The following is a 26,870-nucleotide window of genomic DNA, read 5'->3' as shown; positions in this document are numbered from 1 at the left end:
ATTTTACTGGCCTTTGAGGAACTCTCTTTTCATTTTGTATTGTATTCTTTTTAATAAAGGGAGGCAGAAATGTAGTGAAAACAGTAATTGTTCACAGCAAGAGTTAGGGAGAAATCAGTAATAATATTCAGTTATTGCAGCTCTATAGTCCCTGCTAGTGTTCCTGTAAGCAACCATGAATGATTACAGCACGACTTAGCTAAGGTAGCCACTATGGATGATTGATAGGACATTAATCAAAAGATGCATATCAGGCTCAGAATTTGTTCACAAGCTTTCTTCTAATAGCTGATTTCATGTTCACTGAGCTCTATGCCAGTTTGTTCAATTTATTCTTCAGTGTACAAGCCATTCATCAAAGAACACAATGATTTAACACCCCTTTTCCTTTTTAGTGAACAAACATTACTAAGTGTAACTACTCTGGTCTGTTCATTAAAAACCCATACAATTACAATGTCTTATGAGAGACTGAAACAATGTATCCTTACTATACTCCTGCCTCCATGTTTCCATACATACTGTGAGCTAATCCCATGTCTTCAAACACAAAAAGGTACCATCCCAGAGATGCTGTTCAATTCTCTGGGATCAACAAATACAACACAGAAACAAGTTGGACGAAGMATTTTATATCTTTGTGTATAGTTAATAGCTAGGTCATTTTTATCCTTCCACTAAGGCAGTTTAAAAGAAAAATTAAGCGGACTGATTTCAGCAGGAGGTCCAAGTACATAGCACCCTTGGAAACACAGTCTTCCCCCCCCCCCCCTTCTTTCTAGGTATTTAAGCATGCATGACAACACCTACCTTTGTTAAATCTAGGTTCAAAACTTTGGCAACATTCTTCAAAATCCACATGGCACAACACAAACTTATGATTCATCCACAAGACATGACTGATTTACGGAGAGTGCATATACCACCCATCTCTGCCCTGTGACTACAGTTACTGGCTCACTTGCCTCTAACACTGTTTTTTTTAACCCATCCACCGCAAGCACTGGAAATGACTCCTAAACAATTCAGGAGGGTCAAAAAGGCAATGTTGTGCTCCAGATTTGCATCTGACTAGGAGGCTGTTAAGGTGCCAGTGACTAGAGACTCAGTAAGTTGGATGGTGAAGAGGAACCTTTTACCTGAAAGGTAAAAGGAAGACTAGCAAAAGCCCCAAGACATATACATAAAACTTGCACTTAGTGTAGCTCGCTCACATTTACTTGAGTTCGGCAATAATTCTCCACTCAACCCCTCCAAAGATAGGAAAAGACTGCTGTGCCAATAGGATATTTCTAGTTGACTATCCTTGCTTCATACTCTCTACCTCATGTATTAGGGAGCAACAGAAAAAGATCTTGTCTTCACTGGTAGAATGCTTTTTTAACTAAAGGAAGAAAGCAGTTCTCCTTCATCAAATACGCAACGTAGTTTCACTGGCCTATTCACTTGCAGTGGTATGCTTTATGCTAGTATGGTGCAAGTGCTTACCAGTTAAGTAAGTAACACCATACAGAACCTCCAAAAGGAAGACGCACACCCACCTCTGGGCAGTTATAAATTATCCAGCATAAATATTACAAATGATTTACAAATGATTTATTCTGTCTTTTAAGGCTCTCAGTGTCTGTGCATTCTTCAAATACAAAGTATGGTCTGTTGATATTGCTCTTCCATAGCAATATATTTAAGTCAGGCGTTGCTTGCTTTTTTCCAACTTGCAAGCAAGCAAACAAAGCAAAACAGCACAGGAGATGTACTCTTTCCCAGTGATTTAACTAGCGGCTTATACTGGAAAACGTTCTCCAGCAGCTGGGAGAAGGGCTGAAAAAAGGAGTAAGCCTCCTTTCTTTATTGCCTTTCTTTACCCAGGACCTAGTGGCAAGGTTTGAGACTAAGACACTAYGATTCTCCTGTGAAGACTGGCAACCTGCACTCCCTCCCTCAGTCTCCAAAATCTGAACATCCTAAACTGAAACAAAATGGAGATCACAGGAGAACAGAGGAATAGGGTATCAGCTAGCCAGCACATCTAAGGGGGAGTACTAAAAAATGGCAACAACAGTTCAGCCACCAGGGTGATGTCTTAAATAGCTCAGATCGTTGCTTTCAAATAATGCTCCCCAACTGCTTCTGGAGAGCTCTTCATAGGGCAAGATGACCTGGCTGGGTTTACCATAACCTTCGCACAGGATGCTGTCATAGGGCAGCTTGTTTGATTTTTCTCATCTGAAAAGATCAGAAGGGTCTTAAGAGAACAGAAGGTGGCAGGTCTTTCATAGCCTTTGAGAAAGCATTCAGGCTGCTCAACAATAAAGTTAATGTTGTAGGCCAAAAAGAAGAAAAAGAAATCAAAGCTCACAATATTGCTGGCACTGAGAGCTCTGTTGGGAAGGGGAGACCTGGATTCCTGCTCTCCTTTCCAAAGTTTTTAATGTATTTTGTTCTTTAATACAGAATGTGTAAAGAATCTCTATTGCCTAGAGTCTCCTCAGACCCCATGGTGATCCCTTTTACTTGACCAGCAGCTATACTTCCGTAAAGTCAAGTATAGTCAAGTTTACTTGACCAGCCCTCTTACTGTCCTCCACCTAGTTCACTTGCCTTTCTACTCGGTAGCCCAGCTTCAGCAGGACGCAGGGACAGTGGCACTGTTCTAGCTTCACCCAGCTCTTCTGGTCAGGCTGGCTTGGAAAGGTGCACCTGTGTTTTCACTTAATAATTGTCTAAAATTCATACCCAGAGGTAGTTAAACACGACCTAAGAGTAATTATTTTGAGAGCCTGAAGTCCAGGATTAGTAAAAGCAACTAGAGTTTTCAAAAGCGATGCGCAGTTTCAGAGGCCTCAATTTGCATCACGCTTCTTTTAAAATAGCTCAAAGGGACTGCATTTCACACAAGAGGTGCTCAACGTTGCTTCAAAATCTAGATCCCAGAAGAACTCTAGCTCCCCAAGTCATTCACATGTTCCAAAATACTAGTCACTTCCAAAATATCTTGTGACTCACAAAAAATGTAAGTCAATTGTGCATCTTTTTCTTCCATCTACTTACTCAAAAAAGGAAATCTATATCACTGGAAGGAATCTGATTTCTACTTTTGTTACAGACTTCATATTTTTGTTTTGTTTTTTCTTATTTTAAATCTGTGAAATTAGGAGAGGAAAAAAAAGGCAAAGAAAAATGCTTATAAAACCACTAATGAACTGCATGCAAATTATCTTTTTAGTTGTTGAATTTGGGGGGGGGAGGGTGTCAGGATTAGAAAAAATGTGTAGTAGTCCTACTTTAATATTCAATGATTCATATTTAATGACAGAAAAGCCCRTCAGTGACATCATTTATTTTTCCATACTGTGGGCTTTTGTGTGTGTCTGTCAGTCAGTCTGTCTCTTTCTTTCTCTACTCTGTAAAGTCTCAAACTCCCTTCACCAGAGGTAAAGCAGGGCAGTGAACTACATTGCAATTACACGAGCATATCAAATTTTAAGGAACTGACTTCAAGAAGAAGAAAAACAGACGTTATAATCAAAACCAAACTTTGTGGCTACTTTGTGGCTGTCCTCCTAACAAGGTCATCCAGTTTCTGGTCACAGCTGCAAAATTTACCACAAAACAGCTGTGAATTCAAAGTCAGGAAAAATTCCTTCTTCCTATACATTGCATAGGTGGACCTATGAGGACAGGCTGACACAAAAAAGCACAGGAGATCCTATTTTTGTGAAAACTGTGAGGACAGACCAAAATCTTCCTTGTATCACCAAACACACACAATTCTGTAAGATACGGTGCACATAATTGTTGCTAAAGTAACTGAGTGCTTTCCCCTTTGTGGTTGTGTTTTGCAGTGTTTTAGGAAAAGAACTTTTTAAATGTATAAACTAGGGTGCACTCTATGAAACTTATATAAGATTTTTTTAAAAAAAACATGAGACTTATTTCAAATAGGCAAAAGAAAGCATTTCTTTATACAGTGGATGGTAGACTTCTGGAACTTACTGCCACAGGAGGCTGTTAAGGCAGACAGAAGCAGAAGGTTCAAACAGGACTAGAAAAATTCAAGGACAGTAGGTCCATAAAGAAATACTAAAAGGAACATGCACGCATATACACTTTAACATCTCTAATCCAATGATTGTGGATGTTGGGGGAGCACAAAGGGAATGGATGACAAAAAATGGGCAGGTTTATGTGCTTCTTAAATAGCTTCTCCTGTCTCCATTGTCAGAGACAGACTATGTGGCTAGACAGCATTAACACCTCTAGTTTGACCCAGTGAAACATTTCTCATGCTTCAGATTTTTTTTTTTAACATTCTGAAAACGATAGATTTGTTTATCTGGGATATTCGTTCACACAGAATCACAAAAAAAGTTATATTTGGTCTAGCTTCTTTTTCAAAGCCTCTAGTGCTGTGGGCTCCAGAGCTCCCAAAGACAATCCATTCCAGGGCACCATTATTTTTACCATATGAAATCATTCCTATCCTGTATCTTGAAGTTTTCTTGCTGCAATTAAAGGCCAGTACTTTGTTATTTTACACAACAGAAGCATCATTCTCCTTCCCCTTTGTATTTTCTTCCTCCTTTTCTCTTTCTTTCGTGTATTTGAAATTGCTATTGTACTCTCTTCCTGCTCAGTCTTCCTATCTCTACCTGGACAATCTTGGTCAAGTCTGCTTTTCCTCATAGGTCTAATTTTTCAGACCTCTAATCATTCTCCCTGCTTCTCCTTGTACTCCCTCCAACTGGCTAACATCTTTCATGAAATTAAATACACAAAATTGGTTGCAGTACCAGGAACATAAGCCATAAAGACTTAGTGGCTGCATCTACCCTACCACGCAGGAGCAGTCTTCAGGCTCATTCCTTTGATGTCCTGCTGGTGCACTTGACGCACAAGCCACTCCTTCCATGAGGGAAGGCAAAACCTGCACTGCAGAGAGCACTCAAGGGGGCACACACACCCTTCCTGATACGTGGACAAGCTGGCACTCTCTGAGTGCTCTGGTAGCCTCCATCTTTCCCATTTGTTTTAGCCATCAGCTAACTGACACTAGCATACTATATAATCAGGTCACTCAAAAAAAAAATATCAGRAGGAAGAGGCAATCTGTAGGTGGACTGGGTTCACATTGAATAAAACTGATCATCAGGTATTTGGGTAACACCATGGCTTCTTCTAACTTACGCTCAAGTAGCTACAGATGTGGCTATTTTGACCTACTCTTCCTCATGAGCTGCATGAAGCCTGTGGTCTAGCGAAATTTAGATAAGCAGGGTGCAGAAACCTACTGAAAAGATTGAATGAATGCTACATCTCACTGAAGTCAAAGGCATTTTTATCCTTTCCTTCCAATAGGCCAGGATTTCACCCTTAGTCTCTGATTTGGATTTGTAGAGTCCTTTTTCCATTGTTTAGGAATGCTGCTAAGGGGCAAAAAAGCATCACTCCTGTATTAGGCATGCACCCAACTATCTCTTCAGTAAAGCACGTCTAACTRTGACAACATTTAAGGACTTTTCGAGAGTCTGACTTCAGCAAGTCCTTATGTGCCATCCTAAACCTGGGCCACATAGACATTACAATCCTTGCTGAATTAAATAATAATATTAGGTCATAATTAGGTTACTCACCATTAAGTATTTGTTTTCACATGCTCAGATGCTGTTTTATATAAGGAGTGACATAAGAAACAGCTTTATTTATCCCACAGCAAATCAACAGGTAAGAGACACTACCCAAAACACAGGATATAAGTAAGGAGCTGAGCCATGGCAGCTGAGGGGATTTGGATGAGGGCTCAATTCAAACACAGAAGGCTACACAAATGATTTGATGGAACTACGCACATATGTGATATGCAGCCAGGAACATCACATGGTCAGAGATAGGCAGCTGAGGACAGCCGGCAAGACAGACTTGTACTCTAACCCCAAGAGAGATCCAGAACAGAGAAAGCCAACAAGTTTTCCTTGGAGAGAGCGCAATTAGAAGAAGAAGCCAGGAATATTATGTAACAAAATTGTCTCCTGTTGTTTCAGCCTCACTGAGTTCACAGAAACAGGAACTCATGTACATTCCTTGTAAACAAAAGAGCAAATAAAAAGAAGTTTCCAACTCTGTCATCAGTTTCTCCTTCTGATAGAAACAAGCTGCATGACCAACGATTGACAAATTGCTCAGGTCACTGGAGTGACAMTGTACTCGGGGACCTTGTAGCCCTGAGAAGACCTGCAAAATTTTTACTGCTTGAACTAACTTAGATGCAAAATGAAAACCAAATGATGCTACAAGAAAAGGGACTTAAAAATTGCACTTCTATTTGGAACATTTTAACTACAATACACATACTTACTTTAGTATTAAACACAAGAAAGTAGAGTTTTGCTTCAAGATTTTTTTTTTTCCTTTTCTTTCTAACTGACACCATTGAGCGTATAAAACTGTGACTGTTAAACTAGTCCTGTGGCATGAACTTCAAGGCAGGTATGAGATTTGAAATCCTATGAAAGTATTTTTCAAAACTGGCAACGTTTCAAGTTGAAAATAACTCTCTGCATCTGTAATATTGACACCTTTATTAAAAATCACTAATTTAGAGACAGGTCTTCTAACTTTCTTCGTATTAGAAGAGGCATCCTGCCTCTAATATTRTGTAGCATATATTCTGCTATTTTTTCCTATTTTAATGAGAAAATAGTGATCGTTTTATGATAGTATTTAACTCACATGCATCATGGCCTTTTTCTTACTTTTCCATTACCAGCTTAAAATTAACAGAGTCTGCGGTTTGTACTTCTCTTCTGCTGACTCTATTATCTATTCTGTTTTATCTGCTAGGCTAGGTGAAATTTTTCTTCATGAATATATTGCCATATATACAAAAAAGGGGCTCAGCTAAAGCAAAATGGAATAGATTCACTGAGAGCAACCGAACCACACTGATTAGCCTTATGTGTTAATAGAGCACTGACAGCTTCATCTTTCTCACTGTGATACTCCTGTTCAGGAATTCTTACCATCATAACTGGACTTTGTATTAATGGTAACATGCGTAATTCATCTGTGTTCCCTCCATGCAACTTCATGACATTTCTGGAAAACATTATTTTAAATTAAATTCATGGTTTTTTGTTTCTAAAACAGGCATCATTAATTACATGGAAAGTGCTTGTTTTTAGGCTCTGAAGTGAGCTTTGTGTTCATCTTCAGTTCACTTCTCTTAACTCTAGAACTTTCCTGGAATTAATATTGCACTAGGCTCCAATTCTTCATTTAAAGAATTTTAATTCTCCCAGTAACACTGAACCCACCTAGAACAACTTGTTTTAAAGTGACTTCAATTGTAAGATCTATAACATATGCATCTATAGGCATACATAATCACGCTTGCACATATGTCTCTCTATACATGTAAACGTAAATGCAACATACACCTGTATATTCTACACTTTTGTATGTTGCTGGACTTCTTATATTATAAACTTTTTGGAGATAGAGGTCTTGCCATTTAGTGTTTATGTGTATATGGCTTAGAAAAGGCCTGCCACTTTCCAATGCAAGACGAAGCTGATTTCCTAAACAGTCTCTCTGAATGTTACTTCCCCACAATCTATATAACCTTTCTATAGGAGGCTAGCTGCAGAAAGTCATTCCAACAGCGCTCGATTTAGATTAAACTTTCCACAATACTGAAGAATTTTATTTTATTCGCATCATTCTCTGTCATTCACACTTGTAGAAAGAGGATATAAAATGAAGCTATTCTGGCCTGAGAGCACTTTATACTCCCTTCCTTAAATAAACTATATATGGTACAGGACCATGGAGAATAAAGCCCTGTGCTGTACATGTGTCACACGCATCTACTTACAACAGAGTTTGTTTCAGTGTAATTACACMTGGTCTGAATCTGACTCAATCTGAATTGCAACTAAGTCTTCACTTATGATGTACTACATGCTATTAACTGGAGACCTTTCAGTGAGAGGAAAGGTTTCACTCTAAGTCAGTTTTAGGTCTCACTTAGACAGTGAGACAATAAAGAGTGATAATCAAACAGCAAAACATCTTTAATGCTCATAGAATTAATATACTTTTACATCCTATCATAGGAAACTTCTTGCAAAATATTACTGAATATATTGCGTTCTACTGGTTCTATCCGAACATGTCCTTTTTAAGATCCATTTCATTAAGAATCATTTGAATGTGTCCTYTCACACAGATTTAATTATATAAATATTCAAATTTAAAACTTTTAGTAGAAAACAGAATTCAAAAGGTGGAGTTAAGCAGCCATTTTTTTAGTAAAAGTTGAATATAAATTCTCAGATGGGATCTGTGTTTTTTCAGTGTAATAGTGAGCATTCTGGGAATGAACAGTTAAGAAACAAAATCTGCATGTGACTAATTTTTTAGAGTAATACATTGATACTGAAGAACAAAGTCTGAGCTACTTATACATTGGTTCTAAATTAATGGAGTCAACTTGTGAGAAGCACCTATTTGTCACAGTGCAGATTTCAATAGAGGAATGAAAATCCGGGCAAAATGAAGCTATGGTAAAAATATTTTAAGGCACACTGAATTGGATACAAAATACAGAAAACATTTGCCATGGTGCATCTAAATCACTGGTCCTCTTCTCCAATATTACTATACGTAATAGAGGGAGACTGTTTCAAAGAAGATCAACAGGAATGACAATGTAACAACTCTCAAAAGGAGAGATCAAAACAAACCATTTGCCTTAGAAATGAGATGAATAAGAGGAGGCAAAATAAGTATATATAAAATGTTGAATAAAGAAAGGAGACCGAGAACATGTGGCTTCCTGTCTTATAAGACATTTGGTTAAATTCAAAAATTGGTTATTTAAACCTGATAAAAAGGACAGTCTTTGCTTTTTTTTTATACAGCGCATAATTAGAATGTCAGGCTTTCTGCTGGCGTTACTTTACCACAGATTTTCACTTTCCTCTGAGAGGTCCTTATACTCTAATTTGTGTATCTTACTTGGTTTTTATTTCTCTCTTTGGCTTTCTGTGCTTGCAGAGGGAAACTGGTCTCAAGGTCTTTCATTGAGAGGTGGCCCATGGAGAAATTAATGCATGGTCACTTGTCTCTACATGTAAAGTACTTCAGAGAGCAGGGTACTGACTAATTACAGATACTGCTCTACACATTAGATAGTGCTCTACAAATGCTCTACTCAAGGAGTTTATATGAGATGAGAAAATCATTGGGAATCAATCTAATTCCTGCTTGCAGAAGCACAGACCCAAGTCTCCCAGCTCATCCCAAGTTCCCCCTACAAACCTGGCTTCTCTTTTCAGGGCTCTTTGTCAATGTTCCCTCACTACCATTCCCATAATGTTTAGCTTGGGTCCAGCCCAGAGCAAAGCGGTACTAGCCAGATGGGCCACGAGCTGGCTGTAGTTAACCAGAGTGTGTTGGGGGTTAGGTTTAGCTCAGTTGGTTAGAGTGTGGTGCTAAAAATGCCAAGGTCACGGGTTCAATCCCCATATGGGCCACTCATTTGAGGGTTGGACTAGATGATCTCYAGAGGTCCCTTCCAACCTTACCAGTTCTATGATTCTATGAATTCACTTCCCTGTTCTAATGACATCAGGGAAGCAAGTAAGGGGGCGGGGGGAAGGTGCTGCTATGCTTTCCTAGTTTCTTTCAAACCTTGGAATACATCTCAAAGGGCTCTCAAGCTCACATGAAACTCAATTTTAACATGTCCAACATGTCAATTGTAACATGACCAAGATGGGCAAGGTGTATGCTCAGTTATGCCTGCCTAGATCCAAAGAAAATTTCTTGTAGTAGGTTGAACTTCTGATTTAACACTTAGCAGCTAACAATAAAATCTGGCTTAAATTCTGAAAATTTATTTTGTAGTTTTGTATTGTAGTGCTGTTAAGGTACTGGAAAAATACAGAGGTTCTGGTTTTCGTATCACATAATATGAATTCCCAACCTCTTCTCTTTACTAAGGACCAGCTAATCTTTGTAAAAGATTTAAATTGGTACCTTTAGTATCATGGGAAGTGATTACCCCCTCTATACTCACTCTAGGCCATTTGCCTCTCAAGAAGAAGTGCTAGTGAAGTGCAAAGTCTAATAATTGTCACAGGTAGAAGATATAACATATAAGTACATCCTGACAAAAGATTAATAGCAGGGGTGCTGCACTGCAGGACTGAGGCAGGTAACCAAATGAGTAAATGTCAAATGAAGGATTATCCTCATTTGATGCTATTTCATATGCCTCCTTTCTGCATAATCTTTCCCAGCTGAGACCTCAACCAGGTGTTTTTAAATGCACAAAGTAGAAGCTCTACCTGGTGTGCTAAAGGAGATCCACTATTAGCTGTCAGCAGGAGCAACATCTTCTTTTCAAGTACTCAGCCAGTAGTCAGGATACAGTATTACGCTGCCAGCTGACAATGACAAAGCACCCGCCAAGCCAAGCCCTATCTGGATTGTGCTAAAGTATTATTATTTATTATTCAAACCACAGTCGTGCCCGTGCTGAGGACCAGAACCCCTTTGTGCTTGGCTCTGTTCAAAGACAGAGCTACATGTGGCTCCTTTCATTTGACTTCATCCTCAACWTCCCACAGTTCTCATACAGAGGGCCCTACGCTGAAAAGCTTTATGAAACAGGGAATGTAATATTTTAGCTAAAGCATTTATTTTTTAGCCAAGAAAATCAAATCCTAGAGACTCTTTCTTAATACAAGCAACACTCCTAAAAATAGGTTAAAAGAGCATTGAGACTTGAAAATCAAGCATGYCAGAAATGTAGAATTTATACCTCATTCAGTGCACAGGATGGACAATACTGTTTAGTGAGAGAGTCTGATATTTTTCTTCTCTTTGTCCAGAGAATTGCCCACGGGCTTTCCTTCCACTGTATTTAAATCTTCTCTGAATATGTAATTACTGATACCCTCCTGAGTTTCTCCAGTCTGCTCATCACTGTAGATTCTAAGTGCTCTCCAAAACATTAATGCTCTCAGCCTCCCTCTGAGGTGAAGGAGGAGAACTTTCTTCTTTTGCATAGGCATGTGAACCAAAGACTAAAGGTAAAAAATTCCATTCATGGCAGTTGCCTGATTTCAGAGATAGAGGCCTGATCTCCTGGGCTAATTAACAAGGCATAGCACATGAAATGTGAAAACAACTGTCAGCAGCTTGAAGTCATAGCTGTAAGCACTCAACTCCTCTGCAAATGGACCTCTGCATGCACCTACTGGACACTTCTGACTAGTTCAGCTTGCCCAGCATTACACTGGGATCCTGTGGCAAGAACAGGGTCTGTTCTCAGACAGCAGTCAAGCAGATAGGAGGCTTTCTCCTCTTTTCACAGTTGCCTGGGTCAGGTGAGACAGGGTCCTCAAGCTATGACTGATCCTGAGAGGATGTTCAGCCTGTGCATTGAAGCAGATAAGGATCCAGTGAAAACATACCATGCAACCCTAAAATTAAAGATGGTATCAAAGCACAATCACAAGAGGGCAGTACCTTCATTCTTGTTAATGCCTGATATCTGAATACTTCAGTTTGTAGCTTTGAATCTCTTCTAGTGCAGCCTTATTTTGTGTTATATAAAACCGTATTTTGCCACTTGCTTAATCAGGATGGCCCCTGGTATGGCTCCTCCCTCTTCTGAAGGCTGCTTTTTTCTTCACATTCATGGAAGGCTGTTATGGCTGGACAGTTAGCTTTGCCTCCACAAGCTTCCCAGGAAGGCACCAGATTAGCTACAGCAACTGCTGCAGAGCAAGGTCCTCCTAACTGTCTGTGGGTCTTCGATCAGAACATGCTCAGTATGGATAAAATCTCCAGACCTGCTGAATCCTTAGGAATTCTATTCAGTACATGCTAACAGAAACCTCCTAAGGGCTTATCACTTGGCTAAATGGTGTAGTTTCTCAAGAACCCCAAAGATCACATCTATGGCACCCAGGTAATATCCCTGGCAAATTTTAGCTTCTGAATGAAATGGTAGCAAGTGTTCTTCCACTTTGTATGGAAAAGTCTGTTTCTCCCTAACTTTATTCTGAGAAATGAGTAACTTTGCTGATGMTTTTCAGAAATATTCAGCCTTAAATAGGTATCTGCCATGAAAAAATGTTGCCGAGTGTAAACTACTGGGGCTAAGTTATTGGAAACAAGATCTTAAAAAAGAAAGACTGTATAATATTAAGCATGGATAATGCTACTGACTGCCTAAAACACAAACTCCTTTCTATCTGGGAACTCTATGTACTGGCCTGCCAAACTCTAACTCTTTCTTACAGCAACTCCTATGAGATTTAAGTGCAAGTTTCCAGAAGCTGGGAGTTTACATTAGGAAAAGTTTTTTCTTCATTTTGATCACTGCTGCAGACAGGATATTAAACAGGATGAATCAACGGTTTGATCCAGCTCAGCAGCGCTTGTGCTAAATACGTTACTTACAAGACAGTGAATTGCAATAAATTAAGTTTCACTGATAGTCCTGTTGCTATTTAGTCTTGGAATTTATTAGAGTAATGAAATGTAGCTTGGGTCGAATATCTTATGTCACTATTTATTTTGGTGTAATTCTTTTATAAACAGGTTCACATGGGAGAAGTTAAAGGGCAGAGGTGAGTTGCAAAGTTTGAAAAAAGATCTAGAAATGTGCTCTTTAACGTATTATAGGATTTCAAGAGCTCCCTTCCTTCCTCTCCTTTCCATTGGGAAGAATGAAATTATATGGTTCCTACTTTTGATGTTGAAAATGCACACTCTTATCGAAAAGAAAAAGTGATTAATTCAAAATGGTGTAAAATTTTGGATTATGCATGCCTGGAAAGTATCAACAGGAAGTGCTGAAAGCTTCAGCCAACCATAGGCACACTCTCACAAATTTTTCTCTTCGGTGTCACCAGTTCACAAGACTCACGGTACCAATCATTAGGACTCTCACTTAATCTCTGTGGATAACTCATTCCAGTTCACAGTTGTACTCAACAAAACTATTAATCTGACAGTGATTTTGCAGGGGTGGCCTTATTTCCAGTTTTGGGGGGAGAGCACAAAGGAAGGAAGACTTACTTCAGTGTAGAGCCTAAATATGCCAACTTTCACGCCCTATTTGCTTCAACAAAGTTATAAGCAATGGAAAAGGAGGTTAGTAATTGAAGTGCCATCCCATCTTAATGATAGTGGGGACAGTACACCTCTATAGTACATATATTTAACAGATGTGGTCCAAAACGGCTGCCAGCTCTTGATATAAATCATATTCTGAAGTTACGGTGCTTGGTAATTGGAACTGCAGTTACGTGGACTGTAGAGTTGTATTGCAGAGCTATGATATCATACCTGTGAAATACTATACATCTATTCAAGTGCATCAGAGCTATGAAATACAACTATTTAAAAAGAAGAGCTTAAAAAACCCAACAGCACTTGTGCTAATACCAAATATTTACAGTGCTGTCACTTTCAAAGCTTGGCAGGCTCGTGGTTTCTAACACACCACTTGCAGGCCCCATTTTCTCCAAAAGTGCAAATCCCTACAGCCAGTTTTTGAAGTTTTAAGTATGTCATTTTTGCTGGAAAGGCATGTTCGAGCCTTGCCAAAGAAATGGGTCTTTTAGATCTCAAGAAATTGCTGTGGGGACTTGCTCCTTTCCCTCACTGAAAATTGAAGGTAGAGGCTGCTTTTAAGCCAGGGACCAGCAACATTCTTTGTTTGAGTGCCATAAATGAAAAATCAGTATTTTCTAAGACTTTGGAGCAATGGACTTCTTCTTTGAATACCAAAAGAACTTTACCCAGTTAACATACAGTCATGACACACAAACATGTTTTTCAGCGGTTGCGTCTCCATTTTTTCTTCCATTCCCTTTGTACAGTACTCTTGCTTTTATTCCCTCTTCCTATGCTCTGTTTGCTTCCTTTTCTTGTGCAAGTTCTCCTTACCTMTTCCTTCATTACTCCGCTCTCCTGCCATTTTTGACTATTTTGCTGCATGTGTAAGTGAAGTGGCCAAATGAAATTCCCAGCATTTCTGATGGTACTGGGAAATACCAGTACTTCTTTGGTAGAAAGAAAGGTAGTTTAGCCATAGAAAGTCTCATCTTTCAACACAAAAACTAGAATATTAAAAAATAGTCTAAGATGGGTATCAAGAGGTTCTAGATCAAGTATTTTAATTGAACAACACCAAGTAGCTGTGCTTTACTCTCTGATCACTGCAACGTAGGAATATTTCACAGTCTGTTGTCTCTATGGACCAAATGTACAGACATACACACAGTGCTATTGTTGGTTATATGGGGTATTGCCTCCAGTAGATAACACTATGGCAAAAATCCCCATTTGGTTATTTTCTGAGCAATAAAAAAATTGTTTTGTACTTTAAATTAAGCTCCAGTGAAAACATATATTAAAGAAATTGCAAACTACACATATAAACAAAACAGYTACTTAAACATGTAGGTATGCATGCATATTTCTGCATGTGTGTGCACATCCACTGAGATGTGTATCACATAAATGAAGATACAATAAAGGTAGCAAATGCTATTCTTACCTTATTGCACTTGCAGATAAATGGCCATAAGAACCACTGGCTGATGAACTGCTACGAGAATTATTGAGAATTGTGACCAAGGAATTTGGAGATGTCCGTATCATGGTCTGAAGGTCAAAGCTGTGATCAGACAGGGGCGATATGGACAACGTACGCTTTCTGCTTGGTCTAGCTGACAATCTTGGACTCGGAAACCTGGCGCCTGTTATGTAAACACAAATAATTATCCACCAGGGTACTTAATCGCATTTACTTTTTATCAGTGATGGGTAGAAGGAGTCACAAGACATCAACATGCTTCGATAAGCCCACTCTCTCCACTTGGCTAAGACTGAGGAAAATTAGTATGAAAAATCTATCTTCCYGCGGCTTACCTCAGGGGAGCTCTGTTTATTAATGTGCAAGCAAAATGATAAATTGCTAAACAAAAGGAAAAGACTTTTATGAGTTATCCTTCTCATTTCTCATAACTTATGAATCTGATGTGTTCTTAGACATTCACATCATTAATTCAACCACAAGAAATGAGACAGTGGTTCAGCTATGGGCTACCACCAAACTCAAATCTGTATCATTTTAATGCACAGAGCCAAAAACTAAACTTCTAAAACATAGTGTATTATAGTGAAGACCCAGCTTTTCCTTTGTGGATCATAATTCTGCCTGAGCAATATTTGATGMAAAACTAAAAAATGTGATAAAGGCCAGTTTTATCACCAGAAGTCATTAATTTGACACCACTGGACTAAGAAACAGCAGGCTTTATTTGACTTTATCAAGTATCCCATGAAATTCTTGTGTCACAGTGTACTGAGGCCTATTATTGTCAAATTTCTTTAAAACCAGAGATTAATCTTTTCAAAGCAAYAAAGAGGAGGCAACCATACAGCTACCATTTAAATAAATGCATAATACATAGCTAAATCCTTTATGCTGTTTTGAAAATCTCTACCTGTTCTGGTTTATTTTACCGTGTCATCCCAACTGTTTGCAGTCCTAATGGAAGATACATCACCTGAGACTGAAAAAGAGTGAGTTAGCTTCCCCACCATGTACTGAACTACTTCCTTTAGAACAGTGCTGCTTCTACCTTCTTAATCCCTTTAACCTGCAGTAAAGGACTGAATTTTAGCAATCCTGACAGCCAGTGCCATGCAGGTTTAATGCCTACTTTATAGCTACATTTTTCACATTCCTTGACATTCTCTGTAGCTTGCTAATAATTAACAACAGAGGGCCTCCATTTATGAGGCCTCCTTTACTCTTGCTTGYCTCTTGGTGCCCAAGACCATTTTTCAGTAAGATATTTAAGCTTATGTGTATAATTTAACCAAGGGAGTGGGCCAACTGTCTCCAATTAGACTACTCTTAAAGATGCAGCTGGATTAGAGTCTTCCATTGTATTTTCCTTTCGCATCTGAGTAGGTTGCCCTTCTTTCCACGTATGTTATCCTGATTTTTATCTAGTATTAAAAGCTTATTAAAAGCCACTTTATTGCTGCTATGACTGTGTGATCAGATCTCTGTTTATAGTCCTTTTCCCAATTTGTGCTTAGTTTTGCCTCAAATGCCAACATGGATGTCAATTCTCTTTGGTATCTGGATAACACACTTTTTCCCTTTGTGCTCTGTCTCCGCAACAGGTCTTAGTTCACGCTGCTTCAGTCTTTCAGTAAGTATTCACAAACTTGATTCATCATTTAAAACTTAAGCATAGCCATTTATTCCCTCCTTAAGCTACTACACATTATTTTATGTAATCTTTTTAACCTCCTTTTTTATGAGCTTGCTATTGTACTATGCCTTCCTGATATTTTATTAGCGCTGACCTTTGTAACTTTCAATGGCTGAGATGTTTTATTTATGCTAAAATAAAAACCAATATTGATCAGCAGCTACAAAAAGCTGCAATGTAGAGAAATACAAGATCCATGTCGTGGTAAAACAAACAAAAGTAATGCTTTGCATTTACATCTTTCATCCACAACTCTCATCTACTGTATGCTCAGCCAATGTAAATTAGAACAACTCCACTGAAGTCAGCAGTAATGTAATTTACCTCAGCTGAGGATATGACTTAAGCACTTACTTACGAGTGAATAAACTCTAATATCACTGTTTTACAAGGGGCTAGCTGAAGTACAGGTGTTCCTGGTTAAGCAGCAAGCGAGCAGGACAAAGACAACCTCCTAGACATTGGCTGACCAGCAAAATGAGATGTTATTTAAACACTGTTACCATAGTATGATTTGTTATTACTAATCATCCTTCTGGTGTGCTASATATGACAGGTACAGTTTGCAGTCATGTGAACATAACTATGAATCTTCTATTTTCCTCAGACTGATAGGAACAGACCTCATCACGTTAGCAAAAAGGCAGCAGGTACGCTCAGAATGGGACAAGCACAGTTCCCTTCCTTTTGATAAGCATAGCCTAATTAAATCTCTGAATTTACAGCTGAGAGTCATTGTGCATTACTGACAGTAGTGGCTGAACAGCTTCGGGTATGATTTGCAGGATAAATACTTGTGAAAAATTACTTCTTACTGAATTCTGAATTCCTGCAAAGGATTTGCCACTTATTTGGTTTTAAGTAGTATCTCCTGCTAAACACAGACTAATGGCTATTGATGTGAATTAGAGAGTGGTGCAGGGATTTGATCCAAAATTGGAGCAGTTAATAAGAACACTAACATCTGAACATCACTGGAACACACCTCTCACTTGAAGCTAGACTGCGCAATAAAATCAGGAGGCAACACTTGCGTTTTGCTTCTTCTGTGATCAGACACCATTTATTTTCAGCGTCAGAACTACCTAACTGGACATGTCAGTTCTTTAGCCTGTTTCTCAGAGAAGACCGAGCAAGTATTACTGACAACCGTATGAAGCTCTTAGGATCTTGAAGAGATCACCTTCAACAAATCACACAGAGCACAATTTATACTCACTGTGGTGCCCTGCAGATTCCCAGAAATGGCAACAACTCCCCTCTTTCTCCCTCCCCTTTCTGAACCGAGCCTGTCTCCTTTATTCCTTGCCTAAGTCACGCTACGGCTCTTGTAAGAGGCCTCTCTCCACCAAATGCTCATTAAACCTCCCCTTTCCCTCGCAACTGCTGTCAGCAGTCAGCCTGCTCTTCAGCACAGAGCCACTCCGGGCCCTGTGCCAGGGCATCCCTGTCGCCTACTCTGCTGGAGACGCATGAGATTTGTGGCCAGCAATGAAGAGAGAGATTCTTTCCAGCTGCGAAAGGAAGAGCAGAGTGAATTTACTGCACAGAATCTAGGCTTTTGCCACACCATTCAGCAGTCCCAGGCTCGYTCTCCTCCTTGAGGCAGTACACATTTCTGGCCCCACCTAGGTCTGGGAATTAGTCAGTCCCCTCCATCTACCTGGGACGGGGCCAATTTCCCAAGGGCTAACCGTTCCCTGTGTAAATGGAACATTTCTGGTTCACAGCGGGAGCTGACAGCTAAGGCCAAGCTAGAGCTCTACAGAATTTGACAATGGAAGAGGGGGATTCGCTTCAAGGGAGGCCGAGACTTTCAAAACTGAAAATACAATTAAATGGAATTACTGTTTTTTYAGACCTTCATGGTTTAATTAGGTTTTACATTCTTAAAAAGTCTTGAACATGAGATGACCATTCATTATGTTGCAGACTGTTTTCTAAACTATTCATTTAGTATAACACCCTTCTTAGTTAGTCTATTACTATAAAAAGAAATAGATCACAACTTGTAAGCATCACTGATTGCTAAAATAAACTTGTCATTTATTTTAAACACAAACACTTCAATATTTATTTAGCAATTTGACATGTTTATCTGCTCATACTATTCTCCCATACAAGCACTGCATTCCACACAAATATTTGAAAACAAAAAAAYGCAGAATCAGTGATTCATTAAAAAAAATCGTTTACCTTTGTGTAAGYGCTGAAAAAAATACCAGCTTTGGCAAAGCATGCAAWTGGAAGCTGGCATTGAAAGCTTGTTTAGGGAATGTCATCTTTTTAGAGCAGATATTACAGTAAAAAATATCAAGGGTGACAGTAAAGACCTAAGTGTTCAGGCAAAAATTCCAGGAAGTGTCAGAAGCAAAGATCTTATTCCTGGGCTGAAGCTCAATTCTAAAATAACAGATATCTATCTTCATCATAAATTTCAAAAATGGAATATGCCATAAAGCAAATTTGCCCATGAATTTGATTTCTGAGTTGAAGTTTTTAGCATTGCTTAATCATTTATAAGGCAATTTTCAGACATGTATCATTTATTCCATTCCTTTAAATCAAACTTTTTTCAAACCTGTCTAAGGCATTAGTTTTTGTTGAAGGCTGTGAACATGTAAGTTTGATTCTTTTTTTAATTAAAGCTTTCTGAAACCTTCTGGTTTCAGCTTACAGATGTGTAGAGAATTTTGCTTTCACTCCCTGAAAGTTTGTCCTTAATTATCTTAATTTCCAAAACGGTAGGTCTCTCATCAATATGAAAGGAGAAGGAACAGCTCCACCATTCCACACTCACTCTTCACTTGTACTTGAAAATCAGAATCAAAAGCACAAACCCCAAATCCAGTAAGCCTTACAGAGCAAGATCTTTCAAAACTTCTTATACTAGCTCAACTCTTCAGGCAGCCCAGAAGCTTTGTGTCAACAGAGCTGCTTCCAGCATCCCCAACAGAAAAAAGAGCTAGGGCAGCACAAAATGGCTTTTGAAAAAAGAAAGAAATTCCCATTTGGAGTGAGCATAGGCAAAAGTTAATCAGACTGAGGCTATTAATACCTTTAGGGTGAAACAGTCTTGAAATCTTAAGGATCGTGTCTGCCTTGTACTAGTAGGTACTGTTTAAAAACAAAGTAAAGCATATTCCCTGAGTGAAAAATGCAGAATTCAAACCTAAAGGCTAGACAGTTTTGGCATACAGTTATCTTTCCAGTCATAACAATGAATCTCATTTGTTGCTGCTGTGGTACTGCCAATACTTTCCCCACTTATTCTCCTAGTCATTTTGATGCTAAAAGTAGCATATTTGACTGTTCAAGATGAAGCAAGAAAATGAGAAGACTTGGTCAGGGATTTTGGCCAAACCCACAGAAATAGCGGCAAAGAAAATTCTGGTTCACTTTTCATAYCATATAGGTGAGGATGAGTAAGCAAGACATCAAGAATGCATAATCTTGGCCTTATTTTTTCATGACATATCAGAAAGTTCACAGAAAGTGAAGTTCAGAGTTTCAAGAAGTTTAACATCCTGATTAACTCTCCTCCTATCCACAGGCCACGGACTGTACATAATACATACTTTTGTACCCTACGCATGCTGCTGTTGGAATTATTATTTGTACTATGAGAGCCAAACTACTGTGCTAGATGCTGTATAAACATACAATTAGGAGACAGACTTGTTTCACAAAAAAGGAACAATGTCTTGACTGTACCTATTTGGCTGTTGTGTGGAATAAATGAGCTGCAGCCTTTGAGTGAGTTGAGTCAACCTGCTCAGAATGTGATAGTAAATAATGAGGGAAACTACCAATCTCTATTCTGTTTCCGTTGACGAGACTGGGTAAAGGTGAAAGAGTACTTTTAAGATCACTATACAGACCCTTAAGAAGAGAGCTCCAAACAAATGACATTGCTTTGCACTGATCACTCTACATAGCTATTAAATGCAAGCACGGGCRTTCTTACTGTTAAAAAAATACCCTTAATATTGTCTTCCTGCTAATTGTTTTGTTCTCTTCTCTAATCTAAAATTCTGACAAAGAAGAAAGGGGTTTTCTTTAGCATGATGAATGATAGGACATTCAGATTCCTACTTAATGACAATTAATTTACTGTATACCCATGCAAGTTAAGATAGTTTTAATTAGTTTTTACAAAGTAAAAGGGTAACTTCATACTCTGTTTAGATAAAAGCAGCTATTGCCTGACTAAACACATTCTCATCAAATATAGAAGGTGAGMTGAATGACCTTACCAGGATTCACTCTTATTTTAATTCACTATTTACTGTTTAAAAATAACCAATTTGCATAATACTGCTACACATTTTTTCTCTTTAATTCTGAAATAATCTCTAATTGAAAAGTTGCTGCTATAATGAATCTCAAACGTGTGATCTTAATTTTAAAAAACAAACACAAAACAAATAAAAGAGTACCTTTCAAAAATCTGGCAGCTAAAGCAGCTGACAAATATCCTTATTAGAGATAATATTTAGGTACATTTTGTGAATGGGCTGAAGTTAYGGGCAAAGGTCAACACGCTTCCCTTTAAATAAGAAGTGATAATGTGCTTTGGATACCAAAGCTGTAATTCTTTATGGATTGTAGCATACACAGTTCTTTACTCACACATGGAGTTCCTTTATGCAGATATTGTTATTTGTATGAGTACTGTCAGGTTTTCTGTTTTTCTTAGGTCTTCTAGAATACATCTGGATATTTGTCTTCTTACAGGCTGAATAGGCCCATWCAGTCAAGTCTGCATCTAAGCATGTGTTTTGGAACTGCTACCTATAAGCATTCTGATACTCTCTCTCAAGAGAAACTTCCCAAGTATAAAATATCCCATTACTTCAATGGAGTCATGACCATTTACACAAGCTGAGGATTTGTCCTTGCAGCTGGAACACAGCATTAGACTTACATTAGCTGAACTAACCGTAACAGAGTTTCCATTCTGTAAGATATTATTAATATGCACCAAATGCATTAACATCAGTGTACCTCCTGTCTTCCTATTCCTCTCAAAATCCAAATGAGTATCATATTGTTAAGCTTACAAGCACTGAAGCCTGCACAGTAATTGTTGCTTTAAGTTCATACTATCTGTTTGGATTCACTATGTTCTTTCAAGTGGGCTCAAGGTATTTTGCCTTAATATAAAATCCCTCTATACACTACCAGAGCAATAGGTGACTGGTGACAGAAACTGAGTTAAAAAAAATCCTTTAGAACAAGCAAACTGAATGAAAATAGTTTGCCTGCCCAGTTCCAAAACTATCTGTCTTGCCTGATTCTTGTAGAGATTGTTGGTCAGTCAGCTATTTCACACTCACAAACACGCAGTCTCCAGGAGTAGCTATCTACACTCCCATGTGCTCTGGAGGTGAACCTTCCACCTCCTACACTTTATGTCAACTCCCTGGGATCAGCAGCTATGGCACACTGCCAATGGTGGGATGCAGTCTAGAAGATACTGCACGCTAACAAGGATTTTAAAAAGCTGTGGAACAAAAAGGTGGTCTAATGCTGTTGCATTGCTCTGTACTACCAAGCAAGAGTCAAGAGTGCTTGACTTCTTGCCACCACATTTCATTTCCCTTGTTAGAGAAAACCAAGAGCATCCCAAAGAGCATGTTAGCATCTTCTGACTAGAAGGGAGTGCTTTGCATAACGCCTTTTGGCTGATTAAAAGAAGCAGCAGTGAGCAGTTTGGCACAGAGTGCTCTCTATTGCTCCTTAAATAGAGGAAGGGAGACAAAGATGGCAGGTCTGAAAGATCTGTAAAGAAAGAAAATGTGGGCAAGGGAAGCTCTTAGTATTAGGGAAATCTGAGTCAGGATCCTTGTGAATTTGGCACCCTGCTTCACCTTAGTCAGAAGCAATCTCAAAGTCTATCCAAGTCTATGACACACAGTTTGTAAACATATCCAGCACTCTCTGAAAATGCCAATGGAAGAACAATTATTTGTACTACTACTATTACAGAGGGGGGGAGGGGAACATACTTTCCTATTGGAAAAATGGATGTAAACCTTTTATTAACAGAGAACTCATCATAATGAATAGTCATCTTAATGATGAAAGGGAGTTACTGATTGTGAATAGAAAAAGACATTTTCAAAAGCACTCAAGCCCTGCTAGAAATAAAATTTATAACCTGTTTTCAGAACAGTCATGTCCTCTCCCTACTTTCTTTCRAAGTTCACTTTCAGACTCAATGTAACCCTTATACTTCTAGCAAACAGTGCTTAGGCCCTCCAACCTCCAAAGCAGACTTATGTTTACTCCCACGTCCTCATCTGCATGGAGCCATACTAATGTCAACAGGCCTTTTGGTCAAGACCATGAATAACCCATGTGGTTCTCTTTGCAGGACTGGCTTTATTTCTAGAAAACATCACTTACTGTCCATGGCATGAAGATATTCCATATGAAGGGCACCGGCTCCAGCAGTGGCAGCTGAAGGAATGATGTCTGCATAAGGGCTGCGCTGGCCTGCCAAAAGAGCCATCTGATGATAATATTCAGCTGGACTGACGCCAGCATGYGGAGCTAAAAACACAACATAAAAAGCACTGTTAATGACGTAAGATAAACAAAAAGGAAAGTTTTATCACATCGTTGCTTCCTTTGGCTATTAAAACAGCTTGTTTATTTTTTAATGTAATTCAACATCTGCCGTATGCTACTGCCGGTCAACGTATTTGGACCAATGACACTGCAAAGACACCATTCAAAAAACAGCAAAGTATAAAATACTAATTAATTCAATGATCTCATTTTTTTATATTTATTATTAAATGACTCAAAAAGTGACAGGCTGACAGCAATGGAAACTAGTATGATTTATTTAGTCACATAAAAAGCAGCAAAACCTTCCTAGAGCTTTCTTCCAATTTACCTCATCCCTGATGTGAAGGAGTCAGTCTCTTAAGGTAACAAAGTTGAAGTTTGATAATCATTCAAGTTTCTGGAATCTCTGCTCAGAGGACCAGGAGATTTTCACCTCACTATGGCAGTTTGTGTGTAAGTTTAGGACTAAAAAAGGACAAAGCMCATGTTCAGGACAAACGGCCATTGCACATGAACAACATGTGGGAGGTTTTTTGGAGGATGGACTGAAGCCAATGAATATGGCCATTCCATCCCACAGAATTCAAATATAAGTATATTGATGAGATGTGCTCTCATTAACTCAAGAACTCTATATATGTTAGCCCTTCTTTCCCTGTAAAAAGAATGTGTGATCTTTCTGTTCCCCTACAGTTTTGAAATGTGCCATTAACTCRTGGGCAACACTAGACAAACAGGAAAACTTAATATTATCTCATTTTAGCAGGCTCCACATGCTAGAGAAGGTAGAGGGTCATTGCACAGGCTTGTGTGAAAGCTACTTATCAAACAAATTGGGCTCCACTCTTGATTCTGACCCAGTGTTACCATGTGACCTGAAGTTGAGTAGTCCTCCTCTCTGCTTTCTACTTGTTCCACAAGTTTATTGAGCAACAGCATTTCTAAAGCACAGTCTTTATTTTTACTCCCMAAAATGGAAGAAAGTGCTTTTAATGTTGTAATGTTAAATATAACAATGCAAAATATGTTTTATTATTTAAAAAACAAACTTTCAGAAAGGTTCAAAAATATAAAGGGACATTGAACAGGAATGGCATTAAGACCGAGCTCAGATAAATTAGAAGTTGTTGAGGTTTTTTTCCAGATTACAAACTGACCTCTAAATTAAATATAATCCATTTCAGCCACTGTCACTTTCTGTGAAGCATCAAGAAAAATATACAATCCAAATTTAAAAAAGAGTAACTCATCATACCGTATCCCCGATTTTAAAGTTCTTCGGTAAYAGGCAACCACCGTATCTTTCCAGACACACTTAAAATACTTCCTAAGCCTTCTGACATAAGTGTCTGGGTTAACTAACAATAACATTGGCTGAAAACTTGAAAATGAACTGCTGCAGAAAACACACAGTGAGCACATAACTACATTACTAAATGTTCCATATGTGAGAAATGCTCTGGTGTTCTTTAAAGACCATTCCTTATTACCTTCTTCAAACATAAAAAATTAGCCAACTAAATGATGTATTGCATGAAGAGTAAATGAAGGGTAAACAGGGTATAGCTGTGATAATCACTGAATTTTATAGATACATACAGGGAGAGAAACACACATATAAAAACATACACGTGTCCACATGAATGGATGGAGGGCTGTCCAAATATATCAGGAAAAAAAAAAAGGTATTTAATAAAGGTAGTCATATACTTCAATTTACCAGTGGATATCTTAGGGACTGTATCAGGAAGAAGAGAACCAGTTCCCTTTGCACTGAAACAAGTACTTTAGAGGAAGGCTGGCAATCCTGAATTTTCCCATTTATTTTGGGGTAGGTTCAGCTTTGCTCCTGCTTTTGCACAAGAGGAGAACTTCCTTATGCGCCCCTGCATTTGCAGGCACTGGTGAGCTTCATGTGAGCACTCTGCTCTACATATACCGAAAACAATGAGTTCAGTCCTTCATCTTACCGCTGAGGCTGTGTGTTATTCAGAGGAATCCTTGGCCATAGGCAGGCCACTCATTCGGTTGGTAAAGTTGAGTGGTAAGATACAACACATTCCACCACTGTTGCTGCTGTGGCAGTCATTAATTATAGCTGGCAAGACTTTTAGTGAACATGAAACTTTTCTTAGTTATGTTACAGATTGTTTTGGCTCCTGGCCATCCCCAGATCTGTGAGCCTACAGACTGAGCCCAATAGTACATTGACCTAATTCTCTAACTGGCCTAAAGCAATTAGGGTAACCAGAGAAATCTCACTAGGACTTTCAGAAGAACAGTAACAACCTACAATTCTTCAAATTTCAAATGGTAACTTAATGTGTCTATTATGCCACTAGCACACTACATGCATGTCCTGCTTTAAATCACACTTTCTTATTATTTGCATTCTAATAACACCCAAAGCATGGTTTAGACTGTCATCACATGTGAGACATTGTGGTCTGATCCTAGGAACCTACATCTGAAGAAAAGTCATTTTATTGTATGCCTGACTGACATACAAAACAAACTACTACTAAATTTGTTCAGMGAACAAATTTAACAGCTTTTCAATAAGCAAGTTGTTTTACTGAAACATCTCCATGGCTTTGGACACACAGCTAAGTTACTGTATATTCATCAATTGCTGCACAACACCTGGGCTGCAGTAACTGATCACAGATGAGCTGTGAGCCTAGAGAAAACATGAGGTAACACATATTTGCTTAAAACTCACTGAAGGAAGTTAAAGCTACTAAGTTTAGCTTGCATTTATGAAAGGCTAAGGCTGTGTATTTAGTYAGCCACCAAAGCTCTGGGGATGAGTAATTACTCATTAAGACAGAGCGTGCTCAGCTGTGTTGTCCACACATAAGTGTCTAGCACCATCTGAGGGCCCTGACCATCCAAGATATCTACATGAGGCTGGCAGATATGAGACAGGCCTTATAGAAGAAAACTGCCTTTCTGAGGTGCCAGCTGGAGTCAAGACATTTCATAGGCCTGAATTGACACCAAACTGTTAATATGTAGCAGATGAATCTTAACAGCACTGTAAGTATGACTGAGCTCCAGATTCAGATGGCAAAACGTGGGTGCCTTACATTAGGGCAAACTGAATTATTTTCTAAGGCTCCACTGACTGCAACGACTAGATCTCTCCTGCCTRTATGAGCAAAACAACATACGAAGGTCACAGGTAGATGTCTATACTGTAGACACCTAAATTTAAGTGTCTGAATCTGGAACTGAAAGTGAGAAATACTAGAGTTTCTGAGTTATTACTACTGGCTTGCCAAATATGGCAAAGAACCTCTAGGAGATCCATGTCTTCCTGGAGTGTTAGATGGATGCCAGGTCTGATACCACAAGGTAACTCAAAMGGCCCTATATGTCTACACTTATGCAAGTGAATTGAGCCTTGGGTAAATGAGACCAGGAACTTATACATGTTAATGTAAAAAGCCTATATTTATACTTCAAGAATTTTCGCAATATATGTCATAATACTATATCATGCTTATTTCATATCAAAACATTCCCTGAGTCAAAAGGTGCATTTCTGACCAGATTGTTCCTTAAAGATATTTATCGTACTTTTTAAAAAACATTTTGACTAAAATAAAAAGGTGGAATTAGCTAGGATTCATACAACATCCAGAGTGCTGCTAGGAAAGTCCTATGTGCATGCCATATACCTTGACTGACAATAGGTTATTAAAATTTATTCTCATAAGAGTATGTGCCCATAACTAATGGATTAACTGTAAAGGTATATGTTCTTATAAGTGAGGATTAATTAGTTATCCGTTTGGATAGGGTGCACTGCTCATTTTTCAAATTCAGCTAAAGGCAGTTTGCCTCTGTTTTGTAAGTTCCTGCATACATTAGAAAGATCTTTCTTGTAGTTAAAACAATAGTTTAATATCTTCCCTACATACTTATTTGCTAATCTGCTATGTTTTGCCTTTTCAACAAATACTACAA

The 26,870-nt window shown here is 38.6% G+C and overlaps 1 protein-coding gene across 5 annotated transcripts in view; it reads right to left on the bottom strand.

The window, feature by feature from the left end:
- The window catches only part of GLI3 (GLI family zinc finger 3), a 213,438-nt gene that overhangs the window by 45,561 nt on the left and 141,007 nt on the right, over positions 1-26,870 (bottom strand). For all 5 annotated transcript variants that reach the window (XM_085320224.1, XM_085320223.1, XM_085320225.1 and 2 more), the window contains 2 exons: positions 22,731-22,877; positions 14,585-14,786 (listed from right to left, as the gene is read on the bottom strand). In XM_085320224.1, coding sequence (XP_085176350.1) covers positions 14,585-14,786; positions 22,731-22,877 — 349 coding nt within the window. The remainder of the gene's footprint in view (positions 1-14,584; positions 14,787-22,730; positions 22,878-26,870) is intronic.

The sequence above is a fragment of the Rhea americana genome, unplaced genomic scaffold (assembly GCF_003343005.1).
Source record: "Rhea americana isolate MKP2758 unplaced genomic scaffold, rheAme1 scaffold_62, whole genome shotgun sequence".
NCBI lineage: Eukaryota > Metazoa > Chordata > Aves > Rheiformes > Rheidae > Rhea > Rhea americana.
The sequence above is the reverse complement of the archived record's forward strand: the minus strand, read 5'-3'. Positions and strand labels throughout refer to the sequence as shown.